General features: G+C 39.5%; 1 protein-coding gene across 2 annotated transcripts in view; it reads right to left on the bottom strand.

Annotated features, from left to right (window-relative positions):
* PLD5 (phospholipase D family member 5) overlaps window positions 1-20,053 on the bottom strand; it is a 201,635-nt gene extending 181,582 nt beyond the window's left edge. The window contains exon 1 of one of the 2 annotated variants that reach the window (XM_075089397.1): window positions 19,421-20,053. In XM_075089397.1, the coding sequence (XP_074945498.1) occupies window positions 19,421-19,606 (186 nt within the window). In that variant the 5' untranslated portion in view covers window positions 19,607-20,053. The remainder of the gene's footprint in view (window positions 1-19,420) is intronic. The other variant, XM_075089398.1, reaches the window with a different exon arrangement.
* Window positions 20,054-20,298: the final 245 nt, after the last annotated feature.

The raw sequence follows: 20,298 nt of genomic DNA, 5'->3' as shown, positions 1-20,298 counted from the left end.
GAGATATGGAGGTACTAGAGACAGTCAAGCAAAGGGCCATGAAGATGGTTAAGGGACTGGAGCATCTCTCCTATGAGGAAAGGCTAAGAAAGCAGGGCCTGTTCATCCTGCAAAAAAGAAGATTTGGTGGGGGGCGAACTCAAAGTATACAAATATCTGAAGGAAGGGTATAAAGAAGATGGAGCCAGACTCTTCTCAGTGGTGTCCAGTGAGAGGCCAAGAAGCAATAAGCACAAACTGAAACATAGGAGGTTCCATCTGAACGTCAGAAAACTCTTTTTTACTGTGCGGGTGACTGAGCACTGGCACAGGGTGCTCAGAGAGATAGTGGAGTCTCCATCATTGGAGATATTCAAAATCTGTCTGGACATAGTCCTGAACAGCCTGCTCTAGGTGGTCCTGCCTGAGCATGGGGGTTGGACAAGATGACCTCCAGACGTCCCTTCCAGTCTCAACCATTCTGTGATTCTGTGAAGGCACAGCAGTGACTTTGCCTGCAAGAGCTTTCTTCCCAAACCTGACTTGAGCTTCGTTCCTCCCTGATCTGAGTTTTCCAAGTTTTCCTTATGCCATTCTTCTCCTTCAGGTATTTCTATGAAAGATATCTAGCAAAAAACTAGTCTATTTAATGTTGTATAATCTGAGCAGAATCCAGGTACAGACCTTGACTATTCAGTATTTTCCTAATCTGGTATTAAAATAGAGAAAAGCTCAAAGGTTAGGGTTTTTTTCCCCACCCCCTTCAAACATAAGAAAGAACAAGGATTACAGTGCTTCTGGATTTTTCTGTTTGTGGAGGTTTCTACTTCTTTTAAAAACAGGAGTTACATGAAGTTATTCTTAATAGAGCAAGAAGATCAGGCTGGCTCAATTTACAGTTTTTAATTTGTATATCATCTTTTCCATCTCATACTATGAAGACCATACACCATGAAAGCAATTCTTAGAACATTCACTATGTCTGCAGATCCACATTTCTTGACATAGTTCTTTTATTCCAGTGTCTCCAATAACATCTTGCCCTGTTTATCCAAATATATGAGGATAAGCTTCCTAACTTGCTGTGAGAAGCCACGGCCACACAGAGTATGCAAATAGTAATCATGCCATAAAAGAGTTATTGCAATGTGTGTGTCATATGTGCCTACATTTTAATAGGTGCACTCCTTAAAGGAGCGAGATAAGAAGCACATTATGTGGGAAATGAAGTGACTGGTAAGTAACATTAGGAACTTGTACTAGCAATAAAAGTTTAATCAAAAAAGTCCAATAATACATGACTTGAAGTTTCACCCTTTCTGAGAGGAAACAATAGCTAGATCAGTATGCTAGAAGACTGAAGACAAAAAAACCTGAAGTTGCATAAAGTCATATTAAGGTTCTCTGAAGCAGATTTTATTATTAATTGTTCATAATAATATTGCCTTTCAAAACTAGGAACCAGACCATCTTTGAGCTCAAATTTACCTTGCATACAAAGACAAGCCCTGTTCAGACAGGAGCCCTAGCAAAATGCTAACATGTAATACGATAGCATTTAAGCTGCCACCTGTCAAAAATACAATGATATACTTCAGTTTGCTCCTGGCCCCATGTTCTGCAAGGCAGTGAGGACACATCTTCTAAGTTCAAGAACTTCCAAGCGAGTCAGAGCTCTAACTCAGAAGCAAGAAAGTAGGTCTATATAAATAACCTAGTCTTGTCATTTGGGGAAATATTTTCTCTGTAATGCTTTGGGTTTGGGTAAGTAGAAATTTACTTTCTGAAAGCTACCTGGATAATGGTTAATTTTGATATTGACATGGAACAATCAGGTAATTGAAGTAATCTATCCTCAAATATCATCGTGTATTGCAATAGCCTACAACCTTGGGCTGCAGCCATGTAGGTTCCTCCTCTGAGACAGACCTATGAAGAATACTCTGTAACAGGCCACTATGAAGTCAAACACATCCATAAAGACGCTATTGTGCTTTGCATTTCGACCAACCCCAGTATATCAACCATCAAAAGGGAGGTTTCTGATCAGCTCCCCTCCTCTCATTCCTGCTCCTTCATCTACATCAAATCTGGCTCACCCTGCAGCAACACGACTGCTAGACCAGCTCACCTATCTGAAAGACAGCAATTTCATTTGGGAAGAAAGGTAAGTGAATTTTCTGTAAAAATCAGCAAGTTGATCAGCTTAGCCTCTGGTCACATGATCACTAACAGCAACACAATGAAGATGGCAGACCCTGCAACTCAGGAAGCTGGGCATCATTTCTCAGTATCAACCTGTCACTGGACCAGATAAGACACGCATAGAATTGTATCTAAAATTGCCAGAGTATGTACCACCTATTCTGGAGAGCTGAAATAAAATGTTATATTATCATTTGTCTAAAGCATTCATACAGTTCACAACTTGCCCATATGTACGTTTTATCATCTTCACTGGATATATCCTCACAACCCTTATAAAAAGCTGAGTAATGCCATTAGTCCATTATACATGCAGAGAAACGAGTTGCAGTGAGAGTATGGTATCTTGCCCAAGGTCACATAGAAAACACAAAGCCTGTTTTCACTCTACCTTTAAAAGGAGTAGTAAATCACACACTGTCCTGAGATCTTGTTCCCTGTTTATACCTAAAACATTTCTTTAGGTTAGCCCAACTTTAAAGGACTCAATCTAGAAACTGAATATAAACTTGTAATGAAGTGAAAATTCAACATCATCTCTGCTTGGCTCAGCTCCATCACTCTTTCAATGAACAGCCATTTTCCTGAAGCCAGGCAAATTTCAAGGAAGTTAAGCTAAGCTAACTTTGCAACAGAAGAAACTTCTAGTGGATGAGGAAACTTAGTCAACATCTTGAGTCTCAAAGTAGCACTGCTACTGTTAGATACTCTTTAATAAAAAAAAATTAGTCACAAATATGGTCTCAAATCTCTTAATTGGAGTAACAGTCAGTCTAACTGCAGACAGCTTGTCTTGGGAGTCATCCTGTGAAGGTAACAGCCAGGTGCCCTAAAGAGCAGGTATATCTACTTCTTTCTTAGAGTTGGAAATGGCAAATATTTCCCACAGTCAAAATGAGACCAGGCTCAGGAATCAGCCACTGAGAGACCAAATGATCAAATCTTTCATTCTTCAAGAAGGAAGGGAGCAAGCAAGGAAGATGATGCGGACATAACTTGGATTTACCAAGAGCATATTGCATTCAGCTAACCTGAATGCCTTCTGTGTGAGATGGCTGTGGACTCTGTGGACCAGAGGAAAGCAGAACACATTGCGTATCTTGACATTAGCAAGGCTTCTGACATATAATCCTGACAGGGAAATTGGCAAGATGTGCACTGGTTAACCATATAAAACAGGTTGGAAACTGGATGACCCATTGGGGTAAAAGGATTGTGGTCAGCATACAGAGTCCAGCTGGTGGCCAGATACTACATGAATATCTCAGGGATTGCTACGAGGGTCAGTAGTGATCCAATTGTCTGGACAATAGGACAGAGTGACTTGCAGCACATTCATGGGCAACCAAGGCTACTATTCAGATAGATTTCAGCAGTCTCAAGAAATGGGCTGAGGGGAGCCCTGTGAAGGTCAAAGACAAATGTAAAGTCCCACACTGGGGAGGGGACCAATACAACCACTGAAGAATGAGCATCCTTTTGAATAAGTAATCAAAATCATTCCATAGCAACATCAAATGGATTAATTAGCTGGGATCAATAAAGAGTTACATAGACTGGCATGCAAAAACAACATTATCTTGTCTAGAAATCCAGAGCAACAGAATCTCACAAATTTTCAGCTAAATCCTTATCTGAAGAATATAGGGATTTCATTTTCCTTCTGACTAAGGGTTAAAAAGGGCGTGGTGGTAAAAAAAGTTAAACACAGAGATCCCTAAAAGCACAACAAATCAAATCAACTAGCCCTCCTAAAAAAGAAAAGACAGCTCAGAAACAGGTTTTCTAAGTGGTACATAACTTCTCTTGAGGTCTGTTAGAACAGGGTATCTGTCATTGCCTCTAGAAAAGGAAAAATATACAAACTAGTCCTATGGTTTAAAACCCAAAAGATATGACAAAATGAAAAGGCAAGTGTAAAATCAACACCTCCACCTGCTCGAAGCTGAATACATAGGGAAAAAGCACCTTCTTCAGAGTGTTAGAGAACTTTCTGCAGTTTGAACTTTAAGCAACACCTTTTCTTCCTCTTGAAATTAGTCCATATTAGGGTTTCCATTAGGATATATACATGGTCATGAATTCAGGATTGAGAAATTGAAAGAAACTATATTATTTCAAGTGCCTACCAGTCCACTGCTTTTTATCTGCAACTGGAAATTAGATTTATCAACAAGAAAAGCCTAGTAAAAGTGCTTTAAGAATTGAAACTGTTGCTATTGCTATACCTGATATTAACACCTTACTTGGAGGCAACCCCAGGTTATAAAAAAAACTTGTCCCATTGGACCTGATGACCTTATCCATACTCTTTATGTCTTCCTGTCCCACAACATGAAGAAGAGGGAAGAAGAAAAATAAAAGCTTCCTGATTATCTGAACTATCCACATCAACTCATGTTCCCCTGTATCAAATTAAAGTGTTCATGAAAAACCATGGAAAGGAAACCATTTCAACGCTCTGGAAGACAATACTGTCACTCAAATGACAAATGGAGACTAGTCACAGCATGCAATGGGTTATTCACATGGAAAAAATTATGATTGAAGTGACTGCATTTTTCTCCCTACATACTTCCATAGTATGACAACCTTACAGATTATATGGCAGCCAATAACTAAGAAAAAACATTATTTCATTTTTGTAGTCTTGGTTTAGAAGCCTCAGGAAGGTATTCCACTTTTAATGCAGTTTTTCTTTGCAAAGCAGTATGAAAACTATTTGACTCTTTACAAAAATCAATGGCAATTTACCTGACATAAAGACTATAGAAAGAAACTAAAAACCCTGAATCTCAGAATAAATATATTTGAACAAATCAGGTGAGACCATTACATATGAAAATCAACGTTTTTTAAAAAAATATCCATTTTTATTTTACCTCTGTTTTCAGATGACATCAATACAGACATTTGAAGTGGGCTCTTTTTTTGGCTGAAAAAAAGCTCACCTCAGAAATACTTGTGCAAGTGTACACTTGCAAAGGCTTATGTCAGAAGTGTTAGCATAGCCATCCAGAGATTACTTATGTGCCCCCTCTGTAGAGATTAAACATTACCAAAAAAATTTTAAAAGCTGAACACAGCATTATTTGTGTCCAGGCATACACAGTGAATTGCAAATAAATAAAAAATTTAAACCAATAAAAACTACCAAAGAACTTGTCAGTTGCACCAGGACTTTGACAAAACTAACTCACAGTTAGAATACTTCAGCTTTTGGAAAACAATGGTGGCCCCTAAATACATCATATTGCCCTTTTTGGTGGTCTATGTAGCTTCCACATTCCTCACTTAAAGCTATGTAACAGAAGCTAGTTAAATGAACCAATGACTTCACATGCCCCAGGCAGACACTGGAGTCTGTGGTTCAAATATACATTCATTTATTACACTGCCAAAACCAAAAATCAAATCTCTGTGTCAACATATATGTATGTTTTTAGAGCCCACTGTTCCAAAGAGTCAACCACAAAGGTTGCTTTTTCTGTTCTCATCTTGCTACAACATTTGGCCAGTTTGTATGCAGACATTCATGATGGAGCTTCATTTCAGCCAGAGCCTTCAGGTGAAATCACTGACTATGCCAAAACAACAGGCAAAAACAAAGAGCAACAACAATGACAACAACAAAACCCAAACAAAACGCCTCTCTATTTCTAATTACTAGCACAAAAATACTAAGCTAATACAGAACCCAGAACTCAAACCCGCTGCATGGATGAATCTGAAAAACAAGTTTTGGCCCTATTATCTTGCGAGGCAGATCTTTTCCTCTGATATGGCTATCCAGTCCAAAAGCTTTCAAAGGCTGAGTTGAACAATCCTCACGTTTTCACCTCCAGAGCTCTAAAAGAGCTTCTATATTTTGGTCATAATCCTACTACAAGCAAGTTCTCTGCTCCTTGCTAGAATCTTCCAGCCTACAGTTTCCTTCAAGCTTCCCAGTTCCTCTCCTCCTCTGCGTGTCCCACCTCCAGCCTAAAAGCTTCTCAAGGCCTCATGGCTCCATTATTCCCCAAAAAATCACTTGTCTCCCCCTTCCCACAAAGCACAGCAGGCAGGACAATATAATGAGACAACCTTCCTTTCTGCTGCCAAGTTGTTTGGGTTTTTTTTCATTTGTTTTTGTGTTTTTTGTTGTTGTTGGTTTTTTTTCCCCCAAAATTAAAAAGGGAAAACCCAACACAGTGCATGGTAAACATGCAATAAATACAACTAAACAAACCTATCAGTTGCAGTATCAATCTCAATAGTTACAAGCATACACATACATAGACATGTCATTAAAATTAATTAAGCAGAGCTAAAACAAGCTGCTATAAATGCAATATAAGTCACAGAAGAGAGGCCACTACCAGCAGTTATGTTGTTTTCAGATTACATCATCATGATGTCTCTAATTAGATGTGCAATTGCTATCTAGAATGGTATTTTGGGAAGACGTTTCCATTATGGTGGTAATAATCAAATGCCCATCAGTAGCTGGTTCCTCATCAAGCTATTCTACACAAGTCAGAACTTCCACGCTCAGAGCCTGAAGAAATTAGTCAGATACGCTATCAAAAATTAATGATGTCCAGAAATAAATTGAGAACATCTGATGCCAGAGTCATAAAGTGAATAAACACAGCAACAAGTGTTTGCAAAGGTTCTTATAAAAAAAAAAAAAATCTAAACTTCTAAATACTGGGGAAACAACCATTAAAAGAAAAAAATCACGAATAGCTGTTGGGGAGAGAGGTTTATCAAAAAAGAAATCATAGAAAGCCACAGCTGAAAAACAGTTACCAAATTAGTCCAAACAGGAAGGGAGCTTACAGTCTTTAAAAAATATCAAACCCCCTTATTTAAGCAATGTATTAAATAATGAAAATAACACAAACACAACATACAGTGGTAACCTGAGAGCTAAAACATACACAAATTTCAAATACTCCGTGTGTGTCTTATGTATCGTGGCTGGCAAATCGGAAAGTATTAATATACAGTGCTGCTCCTACTATAAGAAAGCATTTCTACATCTGCTGCAAATTTCTCCCTAGATCAAAGAAAATCCTATTTACTACCAGCTCAAACTGACTTCAAAAATGCACTCAGTTGCCTATTTCTGAGATATAAAAATAAGAGTGCAATCTCTTGGAGAATAGATTCCATAATACTGAGAAGCAGTTTGTGCATCCCTTTCAAGGCACATTGGTACAGTTGCTTGTATTGCTCTGCACTGAAAACATCCAAGCTCTCATTTATTTACAAGGAGAGAAGATTCTGAAAGAACATGCTGTTGGCTGACACAGCAAAGTCACACTTTTATTGTTCTTAGTGTAATAATTGCCTTTTATATTCCTAGACCTATAGACTGCACTTGCAAGGCTGTTGCCCAACTCAAACTGTCACACAACTCAGAAAGCTTCCATTTTCATTGTAACTTCAGGGTTTTCAAAAGGGCATACTCAGGACTTATGAATTTAAATCACTTCAGGACTTCAGAAGGTGTTACCCTGCCAGTACAAAAATTATGTATAAATTTTGAGAAAGAACTATACTTTTGCAAATTCTACATATATTTCGCTCACCATATTTTCCCTGGGAGTTCTATACAAGGTGCCTCACAGAAGGTGACATGCAATACCAAAATAGGGCTGTAGATCTGTCAGAGTTGAAGGGGACAGGGCAGCAGGGTGGGGAGAGGGGAATAAAGAAAAATAATTTAAAAATCAAGCATCATGAAAGAAAGTGATGAGGTGAAATTATAGAAGAAAGGAAAAACCAAGGCCTTGGTTTAGGTAGGTAAATCCAAACATGGAGAAGTAAAAAGGAAAACAGTTGTGCAATATAGTAGCTTTTAAAAATTGGGTAAAAAGCAACAGTTATTTAAAGCCAAACAGAATGCTTGGAACAGCCCCAACACAAACAGACTAGGGCAACAAAGTGCACTAACTGAAAAAAAATATTTTCTAAAAATTGAAATTTCCAGAAGTCTAAGGTTTCAGCTGTCATATGGTTGCAGAAACAAATTGATTTAGGCTGATATGCATTAAGCCCATATACCACACAGCCAGAGAATACAGGCACATTCCAGCTTTCTGCAGCAGGAGTTTGATGCAACTAAGCCATGACAACAAAGCTCAGAGAGAACAATTCTGCATAAAATGGACTAAGATACAACAGAAAAGGTCAGGTGTTATCTGCCTGCCACGTGCCCAATAGGGAATTGAAAGAAAAGTCTGCAGGGACAGCAGTTCACATTGACAAAGGAAATTGCTTCGTTCAAATGGGTAACATTTTCCAAAACACTTAAGCAACTTTGTTTCATGCTAGACCCAAAGGAATTGTTGTTGTTATTCAAACAATAAATCATGGTTACTGTAAGGGCCCGAAAGAGCATTTAGTGTATTGATGATCTTTTTACACTCACCGCATCCCAAATAAGTACCAATCAGTCTGTAGCATCACAGATTTGGTATAAATCACATCCTACAAATAAATCACTCCAAAAGTAGTTTGAAATTGCAAATAATTTCAAAATAGTTGGGCTTTCATTCAGCATTCTCATTGTTTGCCTGTTCTAAGCCATCTATTTTCAAGGTGTGTTTCCTTAGAACCATCCCATCATCTGCAACATCCAGGGTGGCTATGTAATCTTTATTTATGTAACAGGACTTACTCAAAAGATGCATCTTCTCAGGGAACTAAAAATCACAGATCCAATAAAGGCAGCATTGACTGTACTTACCCCATATTGTTTTAAGCAGCACTTATGCACAGGACTGTATGCATGACTCCAAATGGCTTTTTACCTAGCAAATAGCAAAAGTCAACTCTTCATGACACACACTGGTTTTCCACAAAAAGACAAGTGGAGAAATAGCATGGCTGAGCCAACACTTCAAACTATGGCCAAAGCCATGTCTAAATGATGTGAAGGATAGGCTCAATATATTAACAGAACTTAGCATTATAAATCCTGCTGAAAACTTACAGAAACTACTTTTCCATAAGGCATCAAAGACCACAAAGGTCAGTAGATAGCATCCTGTCAATATTAGAGTTTACAGGACTAGACACAGTGGTGCAGGCTGTAAGACAATTCTTTAATAAGCAGAAAGTTATTGGATGGACTGATTTAGGGGAAGAAAGGAAAAAGTGTGATCACTACCTCAGCCAACCCATTGGCTTGAAACCTTTGAACCACTTTATTCGAGAAGGTAACAGTGAACGGGCAGCACAGGATTACAAATGCACATCAACTTCTCTTTACAAAGACAGAAAATTCCCACCCGTGAGACTGCACAGACACTTACAGCCGTTCAGATCCTAAAGCAAATTGACAGAGCTTTACCCCTAACTGTTTCCATCCCACTCATCTTGCCAATCTAATTTTTGCTGGCTATTTTATCACTGCTCATGAAGAGGCTCAACAGGCCAGCATCTATCAGCAGCTCAGAAAGCCATAGGAAAGACGCTGTTTCAGGATTTCCATATGTTCTCTAATCACTTGGGTTTTTTCTAGTGTTCCAGGAACACAAGACTTTCTAGATGCTCATGAGTCCTCCCCAATAAACAACTATGGGGAAACAGCAGAATTCAACAACAGTCTCCATCTTTATTGTAGCCACCGGTCACATCCATGTACATTCTTCTATCTGCTCACCTAATTAATTTTCCACAAAAGGCGACAGGTTTGGGGTCTGTTTGCGGTTTTTTGTTTGTTTCATTGGGGGTTTTTTCTCTTTGTTTTGTTTTGGGACTTTTTTGTTGTTTTTTTTTTTCAATTATCATCATTAAAGCAGGTGTACATTTTCACTTAAATGAGCACAAAACATGAAAATAGATTGTGCGTGCTAACATTAAACTGTGAACATATTCTGGTTTAGGTCTGATTTGTTCTTTACCATGATAGGCATTTTTTCCACCTACACTTTCAAATGAGGAACGGAAATATTCTAATTGGGAGCAAAGGAATAATTTCACAGGTAGCTTTCGTTGTCTGAGCTTTCCTTCAATATCCATTCATTAGTCTTGGCAGATAATTGTAGTTTCAAATGCAATTGTCTGACTTCCTTCATTCTATATCCTCCATTACAAAACACCCTAAGATGGACTTAAATGGTGGGCAACTGGATCTATATAATTTTTTTTTGCATGTTCACATAATCATTACAGGTTTTTATGTCCCATCTGTTATATTAGGATGCCTTCTTCTGTCCTTTTCATAGCCTGTCAAGGATTTTCCCCTATGCTAACTGCAAAGAGCTCTCAAATAATGTATCCAGCAGCTAGCCTGATCATCCAGAGACTTAAAGCTCAAGAAAAGGTGAGGACTCAGACAGATTTTTTTCTCCAAATGTTTAGCATGATATATTGACCTTGCTTTTTTGCCCCAAACCCATGACAGCTGAGCTGATCCATACAGTCTTCTCTCAGGGAGCTCGTATACAACTTAAATCTGTAGCAGCGGCATCAACAGAGGCTTTACCATGGCTTTGGAACAAGATCAAATAAAAATGCGCAAACTGCACTGAGGAAGTAGGGTTCACATCACTATCACCTTTAACACCATTCCCGTAAGTAAGTAGGTAGCCTCAGCTGTGGTAAAGTCTGAGGTTTGTTCAGCACACACAGTGCATATTCCTTGTCAAAAAACTCCTGCTGTTAGGACAGCAGTACGATTTCTGTAACACAAAAAGCACTAGTGAGACATGCCATGTTTACTGTGGTTGAAAGTCCCGAAGACATTACTAACTTTTACTCATTCATGTGTCCAAATACACAGCTGCTCGTTATGATAGGCTTTTTACAGCCTATACTAGCTTTTACAGAATCAAGCTAGAGTATAACCCCAAGTAAATATGCCTTTATTGCAGTAACAACAAGATCATGAAAGTTAAACTGGTCACAGTCGCCACCTCAGCACTGCTCTGCATTTGGTTCTGCTTCAAACATTTTAAAATGCCTTGGGGAAATCCGCCTTATGTAATGTATCAGAATGGCAGGAATTATCTGGATAACTATTTGTTTTATTAGTAGCAGTTCTAAAACACATTAGCTTGTTTATTCCATTAAACATTTAATTACAACTGTAAACAGTAAAATACAAATAGCAACAAAAATTGTAATAGAATGACTAGTATTTATGAGCTGCAACAACTATACAAATCATAAACCAAGATGCTGATTATGTTGACATCATGCAGTCAGAACTAAGGGGTTTTTTTAGAACTCTTGCTTTTAAAACAATTTAATAAAATGCACAACTGTATTCACCTACAAATACTGCACATAGAGAAGAAGGTTTACCAGTTGTGCAAAAGAGTAAAAAATCAGGTAAATTTGTCTCTGTCTTCAGAGAGCAAGCCAATGAAGTATCGCTAAGAATACCACTCATATTTCTCTTGTCTGGGGCTAGATATTATCTACACAGTCAAATTACACAATGCATTGATCAAAACAAAAGAAGCCAAATCCCTATAAAAATATGCAAATCCTATGTTCTATTTGGAAAGCCTTCATAAAAGTGAAAGAATTCTGAGGAGCAAACCTTAAAAGAAAAAAAAAAATCAGACTAAGTTTTGATGGATAAGCATCCAAAAAAATTAGGAATAAGTTCGTGATCTAATAAAAATTAATTTCAGATTAAATTAACTCACTTCCCTGGCACCAGTGTGTCATTCATTCCCTCTTTTCCTCCTCCTAAACTTTGGAGGTTTTCCTAACTCTCCGCGCGTATTTCTTCACCTTTAGCCGAGTGGCCCTTCTGCTCGCTAAGGCACAGTAGGTAGATGATAACAAGAAGCCCAGTATTTAGGTCTCTTTGAGGGAACAGTAGGCTAACTTGCTTCCTTTATAACACTAAAGGCTGGTGAATCTGAAGGTGCCTCAATTATCAATAAATGGCTCAACTGCATCCCCACCAGATAAGATAACACCTAGGTACACATTCACTTCATTGTTCCCCCACTCTGGAAACCTGGGCATACAGGTTATGAGCAAGCAGCAGCACAGGTTCCCTGTTTGGCTGACTAGGGGATACGGGTGCAGACACATACCTATTACCTAATCTAGATATACCCTCAAATAGTCTACTCCAGTCCCCAAGAACTGCGAAGGACAGATTGCAGCAACTTGGTTGTCCGCTCAGACTACACAACATTACAGACACTAGATCGTCACTGCACTGGAAAATTAATGTTATACTTTTTCACTCCAGCAGCTGTCTGTATTAGTGCAAAATCTAGTAATGCAAACATTAAAAAGAAAAAACCAAACATATCCAAATCTCATTTTAAGAAACCTCCTTTCAGAATCTGAAATGTGATAGAGGAAGTATTCAGTTCAAGACGATATGTGGACCTTCCAAGACATTAGCAGGGCACCTGGGTTTTTTCTTCTTAGTAGTGAAACTCCTTAAAAATCCTGGAAATCAGACCTTAAATAATGTTATAAAAAGAGCAGGGCAAGAGGTGGGCAGCCATAAACATGGAAGCATAGGGCTCCATCAGGGCAGACAGATCTAGGGAGTCTATTTGCCAGCACAGGACCTTCTTTTTTAGGAATGATTAAGAGCATACAGCTTCCCAGATTGAATAACAATGAAGTGGGGTTTATTAGTCATTGGTATGAGTTGGTCTGTTCTTTCCATCTTCGGATAGTCTGGTAAAGAGAGTTTCACTGCAGTATTTTTGCAATCCTTGTTCTGGAATGGAAGAAGGCCTAAGCTAAACATGATTCAGCCACGGAGACTAGCTCCTTTGGGCATCCTCTATAGACAGTGAAGTGATTGCATTTGTGATGAAATATTCACTAAAGATAGTTTTCCTAGCGTCTTAAGTACTCCCACTATCTTTAAAAGTGTTACTTTCAATGGTCTGCTATAAGACCTAACCACTAAAAACTGCAGAGTATTTGTTTGTGTAAGTGGCAAGATTCAGTTGCAAGTTTCTGAAGCTGCCATTTCAAAATCCTTGAACAAGGATGGTCAACACTGATAAAACGAAGGAATGATAGTAGCAAAAAAGTGATCTGGATTTTCTGGAAAGGACCCATGCCGGAGCAGTTTTTGAAGAGCTGCAGCCTGTAAGGAGGACCCACACTGGAACAGTTTGACAAGGACTATATCCCATGGGAGGGACCACACACCACAGCAGGGAAACAGTGTGAGGAGGAAGGAACAGCAGAGACAAAGTGTTATGAACTGACTGCAACCCCCATTCTCCAATCCCCTGCACCACTTGGGGGATTGAGGGGGTAAGATGTAGAAAAGTCAGGAAAGGAGGACCGAAGTTGAGCCTGGGAGGAAGAGGGGGAAGGTATTTTTAATCTTGTCCCTGTTTCTCACTACCCTGCCCTATTTCTAACTGGCAATAGATGAAATTAATTTTCCCCAAGTTGAGTCTGTTTTGCCTGTGACAGTAACTGGTGATCACCCTGTCTTTATCTCAAGCTACAAGGTGTTTTATCTCATTTTCTCCCCCATCCTGTTGAGGAGAAGGAGAGAGCAGCTTTGTGGGCAGCTGGCAGACAACCAAGGTCAACCCACCTCAATAAGAAAGAGAAAAATGAACTATTAAGTATTTTTTCACTGTTATGCAATACACAATTACTTTTATACATGGTAACTACTGAAATAAATTATTCTTTACCCTCCAAATTTAAAGATTTCAAATCTTCCATACTATTTTCAAAAGATACCATTTTACATTTTCTGCCCTGAAATGCTATTCAGTATTTTCTTAACACTGTTCAATGAGTTTGGTCCCCTTTTTGCACTCCTCTGAACATTTATTCTCCAATTATGTTTGTCTACAAAACATTACTATAGAAAGACACCTTCAAGGAAAGCAACATTTCAGCAGAAGAATCCCTCCGCACACAGTCTGTCAGCGGCGAAGCTAACTGCATGCTACAACTTCAGCAAGAACCTCAACACATGTTAGTACCCCTGTTGCAGGCAGACAATTCCAAATGTCAGTCTTCTGTTGAGAAAAAGCCAGAGTTCCTCTACTTAATGGAGTTTGTTCCCTTTATTTTAATGATGAAATCTAAATAAAGATACCTATCACCAGGACCAGATAGACATTTGGAATTAAAATCTGCAACCATGCCATCAAGAAGCTCCAAATGCTGAAAACCAACTCTTTAGAGCCCTCTGAATTGCCTCCAATTACGTACTTTCATACATGGTGCACTCCACTCTCCTTGGTATCCGACATTATTTCAGATGACAAATTATTTATACCTGCTTAATGCACAAGGCTCTGTCAATTCATTTAACTCAAAAAAAGCCATGCGTTTGCATTTACTGTAAGACAGGGGCTGCTTTGGGAATGTGTGTAATGATTTTTTGGATTCTGATTTAGACCCTTTTATTATTCTCCCTTAAGTCAAAATCGTTGGCTCTGTCCAGCAACTGATTTGGCTTGAATGAGTTCTACTCCTGTTACTTGCTTTACAGGAAGCTACGTCTACCTCTTTTGTTTACGTGTTACAGGTTATAGCTGTATGCACATGGTGTCTTCTGCGATCCTGAGGATGTCAAATTCTGAAGCCTATAAATCTGCCCTCTGACTTTTAACACTTGTGCTAATTCACATGCAAGAGCAGAAATGCAATTTGAAACTGCCCAACAATGTTTTTGTTAAGAATTTCCTGTCTTGTAAGGAAAAAAAAAAAAAAAAAGAGAAAAAAAGGCTGCCTAAGATGCCTAAGAGAACTAGTTTTTGAATAATAAAAATGAACTGGCACAATTGGATTTGGGATTTCAACTTGTATAAAGATATTATGACAGGTGAATGGAAGTTATATTTTATTACTGATTTGGTCATGAGGCTCTGCTCATGACAGCCATGCTGGTCAGGCAGCATTGTAAATTGTCTTAGGCCTAACATTTGCATGTTAGATGTCTGCCTCTGTTGCCACGCGACACTGCCCTCCCTCTACCTCATAACCTCTTTTCTCTCTGGATAGCAATGCTGCCAAAGGGATAGCAGTATGCTTATCAGCTGCGTAACATCAACTGGTCAAGTCAACTCTCATAACAGCAAGAGTCTGAAAATCCCAATGTTGCCTTTGCTACTGATCAGAACTTAAGTTAAAACAAGAGATGATGAAAGAATTATAAAGAGCTTCTCCTAATTATGATAATACTAAAGGTAACAGACCGAGGATCTCCAGGAAACAAGAGTGTTCTGATACCAGGTCTCCCAAAAAATAGTCTCAAAGTAGTTCTTTAAAAGACAATTTTTAAAATGTTGTAACATAATTAAGTAAAAAATTAAATCTAAGAGTTATTAAAGATTACTGCTGCATCTTTGAGAAGGAATACCTGTATTTGTCGTTAAAAATATACATACTTGAAGCATATCTGTTGTAGCTTAAGAAGAAATCTGTTCTGCATTTAAGTTTTGATTATTTAAAATTAATTTCTCTAGAATTCTTCACGGAGATACTAGGAAAGCAGCTATACAGTACTTATAATTACTGAAGGATACACAGACATGACTGAGAGCTGCTGTAAATTAAACCAGACATAACTCCCACCAGCTAAAGGCTATCAAGTTAGCTACTCTTTCTCCCCAGTCCCTACCTCCTCCTTCTTCTTCTGTTAACCAATTCACACTTCACTAAAAAAAGGCAACACCAGACAAACACCAAACAAAAAACACTATGCAAAGGAGACTTTAAGAATATTTCACACAATGGTTTTCACTCCAGCACCTCTAGTACCAGGCAAACAACTTCACAAAAAGGCACGAGGAACCAGCTGAAGCAGGTCCATAGCACCTGAACAATCTCAGCCCTGCAGGAATTCCAGCCAAAGGTTTGCAGCATCACAGCGGTCACACCTGCAATGTCAGAGTTCCTCACACCTCTAGTAATTTCCTCCATTAAAAGTATGGCTCTTTGACCCATTAGCTACAGCACGCGTGTACACTCAGGCCTCACTTCAGCAAAACCTCCTAATTGGCCTAACTTTAAACACGTTGCAGCAGATCCATGTAGTCTTAAATACAGTGTCTCAGTTCACAAAAGAAAATGGGAGTTGTGTTCAGATCTTGTGTAGTACTGATTGTGTTACTGCCACTTGAAAAAAGACAACCCACATAAAAAATTAGCCAATGCTGAGACACGCTATATTAAGATCCATTTGAAGAACAATCAATTAACAAGACGCCAGCAATACCTTCCAGATTTTGACTTCCTCTATGGTCAGTCAATAATTAAGTACTGAACAATTTTAAAGAAACTTTATCATATTTGTGCATCTGATCTTGTTCTGTGCTTTTAGAAGAGACATGGCAACAGCTGAATTTCAAACCTCTCTACCACACTCTTCAAATAGAGATCTGTTTTAAAACAACAAACCAAAAAGCACAAACACCAAACCCCATAAGGCTATTACAGTTTTGAAATCTAGAAACAAACTGTGTATTTGAGATTTTTATATAAACAATTTGATAAAAATAAAGATGTTTTTCAGTCCCTCAAACTATATACAGATTAATAAGAAGTGTTGCACATGAATAAGTCATGCTACTCACTTTAATGAAAATCAATATATTGTATCTACTGTGGTCTACAAGGATTTACTGGAAGTAGCGTATAAAATATACTGGCCCAAGTTTATCCCTATTACAACCACACTGAAATCAATTTAAGAAATAATTTCAATGAAGCAAAAACCAACCCCCTCTACAAGGCCTAAAGAGCACATCTGAAACTTCAAAATCTGTTCATGCATATCTTGACTTACACTCACTACATACCCTTCTTCTGCCTATATCTGTCATTATGTAGCATCAAATTTATGATGACATACTTTCAAAAACAGTGCCTCCATGAATGCTCAGTCCTTGTATTTTGATTTTCTTTGTAGGTATCAAGTAGCATGATTATCTCAGAGGGAGCTGCAATGAAATGTTATTTGTGTCCGCCATCCACCTCATGAAGTTTGTGTATCTTCATTATCCAATACTGGCCATAAGCTATCATATGTCAATGACTATACCATTCAGAACGATGCTTCTCAAATTAATTGGTTTGTCTTTTGGAGTGGAAGAGTGGAGTGCAGGAAATAACTTCTTTGGCAAGGAAACACTCAAAACCCTCAAAGATTTATCTGAAAATAGAAAATAACCACCTTGCTCCAAAACTGTATAAGCAAAATACGATATAGAAATTAATACATATTTTATTTACACTAAGGGGAGCTGTGCAATAGCCTGTTACAACACTCATGAGTAATGCAGTTACCTTAAATCATTAAAAAAAAAAAGTATTTTCACATATATACTGTTGGCATATCTAATGTACTGCAGGGTATGCACAATAAACACCAATGAAATAAATACTTCATGGCAAGCAAGAAATAACAATGTTCCAATTTTTTTCTTAACATTGTTCAAATAGGCTCTGGGAATAAAAATGACTGGACCAAATGAGAGGGGAAACCCCCAGACATGCATTCACACCAAACTGATTACAGAAAAAGCTTTTCACACCAATGCTACAGCACTACTGAAGATTACCATTGTGACAAAATACTGACTTCATCCAAAAAAAAAACAACAAAACACCAAACCACAAACCCACACACAAGATAAAGGTTTTGCACTTGTAATCTCCCCACAAGTTAATGCCTATTGTCATTTGTAATATTGTGGTGTGATTTAAAATGCAGATATCTGAACACGGTAACATTCAGCTGCCAGAACAGTAGTTAGTTATCAAACTGTTGACAGATGACTTCCTCCTCCCCCCCAATTAATAATCATTCATTTGATGACACATATCAACATGTAGGCACATGTAGCAAAAGCCTGTAGCAAAAGCCAGAGCTCAGATTCCTGTGCTTTCTATGTTTTAGCCATCAGCTGTACTAAGGCACTGACCTTTCTTCTTGTTTCACAATGGGAGAATACTCTGCTTACAAGCTTACTACTGTGAAGCCTTGTTGTTAGTGCAAAGAATCACAAAAACATGTATAAGAAGGCAGATAGGATTCAATACCTTTCTCAACATTTGAAATATGATATTTCTAACAGTTCATCACTTCTTGTCACTTCCCCAGAAGTATAAACAACTCAAGTTTAAGATTTCACTAACAGGGATAAAATACTCGCAGGTTACTGGGAAGGGAGGGTACTACTCCATGAAGTAGTTGACAGAAAGGCTTTTTTCAGGTTTCATCTTTAAAGGACTCTACTGTGCCATCTAGGATTTTCATGTAATAAAGGCAATTTATCCTTGTAATGAGACCATTTCTATCCAGACAGACTTCAGGTGGCTGTACCCACCAGAAATATTTTTCCGTGCATCCTGAAGTCAACGTGACTGTGATTGCAAACTACTCACTAATGTAAAGAATGGCACTGTTGCATTATGCAAACCCATCCACACTGTTTTGCATCCCTGTAAATGCAGTTACTCCCCTGTTTTGGTTGCACTGTGCACTGTAACAATGGGTTTCACCTAATAAGCTAATCAGAAAACTCTCAGACAGTATGCAGATCATCGCAACCCATTTCCTTGCCGTTAGAAGTAACATGAAAAATGCTTTCAAACATCTTCTGAGACAGGAATACTTAGAAGCACCTTAAATTCTCATAAAATATTCACTACAGCTATCCGCAGTACCAGTTCTATTGTGGTCCCAAACACACTTAGTTAAGTCATGTACTACTGCTGCAGGAACAGACGTCTTGAAGGAAATCTCCTCCACCCCACACAGACTGAATATTTTCAAAGTCCCATGCACGAAGAAGAAGAAAAAGAAGGGGGGGGGGGGGGTGTTTCACAGCTAGAATTAAAAAAAAAAAAAAGCTATTTTCTTTTAGCAATTCTAGAACTACATTATAATCACCGTGAGAAAAATGCTTTAACCTCCATCTGCACCATCCCAATCTTTCTCCTCCCACATCAGTGCTGAATTTGCGGGAATAGAAGAATGAATAAGCCGAGAACATTAAAAAAAAATATTTCCAATTAGGAAGAGACTTGCATGTGGTTTGGGAACAGTACTGACATCCTATTTACCTCAGATTTGACCAGTCTGGGACCTCTAAGTAGCTCCTTTCTCTACCATTTGGGAAATGACATGCCCAGTTACTGGAGAAACACTTTTCTTCTGGAGTCCAAGCTGGTAGAGAGGTAGCCTGACAGAATACCTAGGCAGAGGTCTAGAAGGGAAAAAAAAAAAAAAAAAAAAAAAGAGGGGGGGAAATAGAAGCTGGCTTACGTGCTCCAGTTTGTCTTTCCTCCTGAGCCAGACACTGGCACTGTAGTCCTGCTGCTTGACAGTGCTGTAGAAGTTCGCACCTACTCTGGTGAGGCTTGGGGAAGGCTCCCTGGGTCTGCTCTTCAACCTCATCTGCTCAAAGCCTTCGTGGGGGGATGAGGAGAGCCAGTCATGCCTGACTTCCATCTTGACATGACAAGGCAAAGTCCAAGGGGAAAAAAAATCAGAAGAAATCAAGAAATTAAGAGGCACTAGATGGAGAGGGTCCAAAAATGAACAGGATGGGGGAAGAAGAAAGAGAAGGCAAGCAGAAAAACCCGCAAAAAAAAAGACCAGAAATGGGAAGAGAGGAGGGAGAGAAGGAGAAATAACGAGGCAGGAGGAGTGGAGGGCGAAGGAAAGGCTGCAGGTACGAGAGGGGAGCGGACTGAGAGATGAAAGGGCACTGGGCAAAGAAGACGCTCCAAGATGCCGCTGCTTGTTGCCCTCGCCGCCAGCAAGCTGCAGCCAAGGACCGGCGCGGCGGGGAGCGGCTGCTTGCGGCTCTGCCCGGGACGAGGGGGGCCGGGGGGCGGCGGGGGGCGGCGCGGCGGGGCCGGGCGGGGCGGCTGCCTCCAGCCCGCCTGCAGGTTGGCGCAGTGGAGGGGCCGCCGCCCGCCCGGGGATGAAGCCGGCTCCTCCCCCGCCTCCCCCTCCCCGCCAGCCACCCTCGGGGAAGCAGAAGGCAGCACGCAAGAGCCCCGCTTTCGCCTCTAGGAAAGCGGCTGCCGCCCCCTGCCTCCTCCTCCCTCCCCGCCTACCGGGGGCAGGAGGCTCCCCGCGCCCGCGGGGAAGTTCACGCGTGCCCTCTCCCCCCGTCCCGGCAGGGACCGACCCGC

The sequence above is a fragment of the Phalacrocorax aristotelis genome, chromosome 3, assembly GCF_949628215.1.
Source record: "Phalacrocorax aristotelis chromosome 3, bGulAri2.1, whole genome shotgun sequence".
Lineage (NCBI taxonomy): Eukaryota > Metazoa > Chordata > Aves > Suliformes > Phalacrocoracidae > Phalacrocorax > Phalacrocorax aristotelis.
Note: the sequence above shows the minus strand (reverse complement) of the source record. Positions and strands in the feature narration are given on the sequence as shown.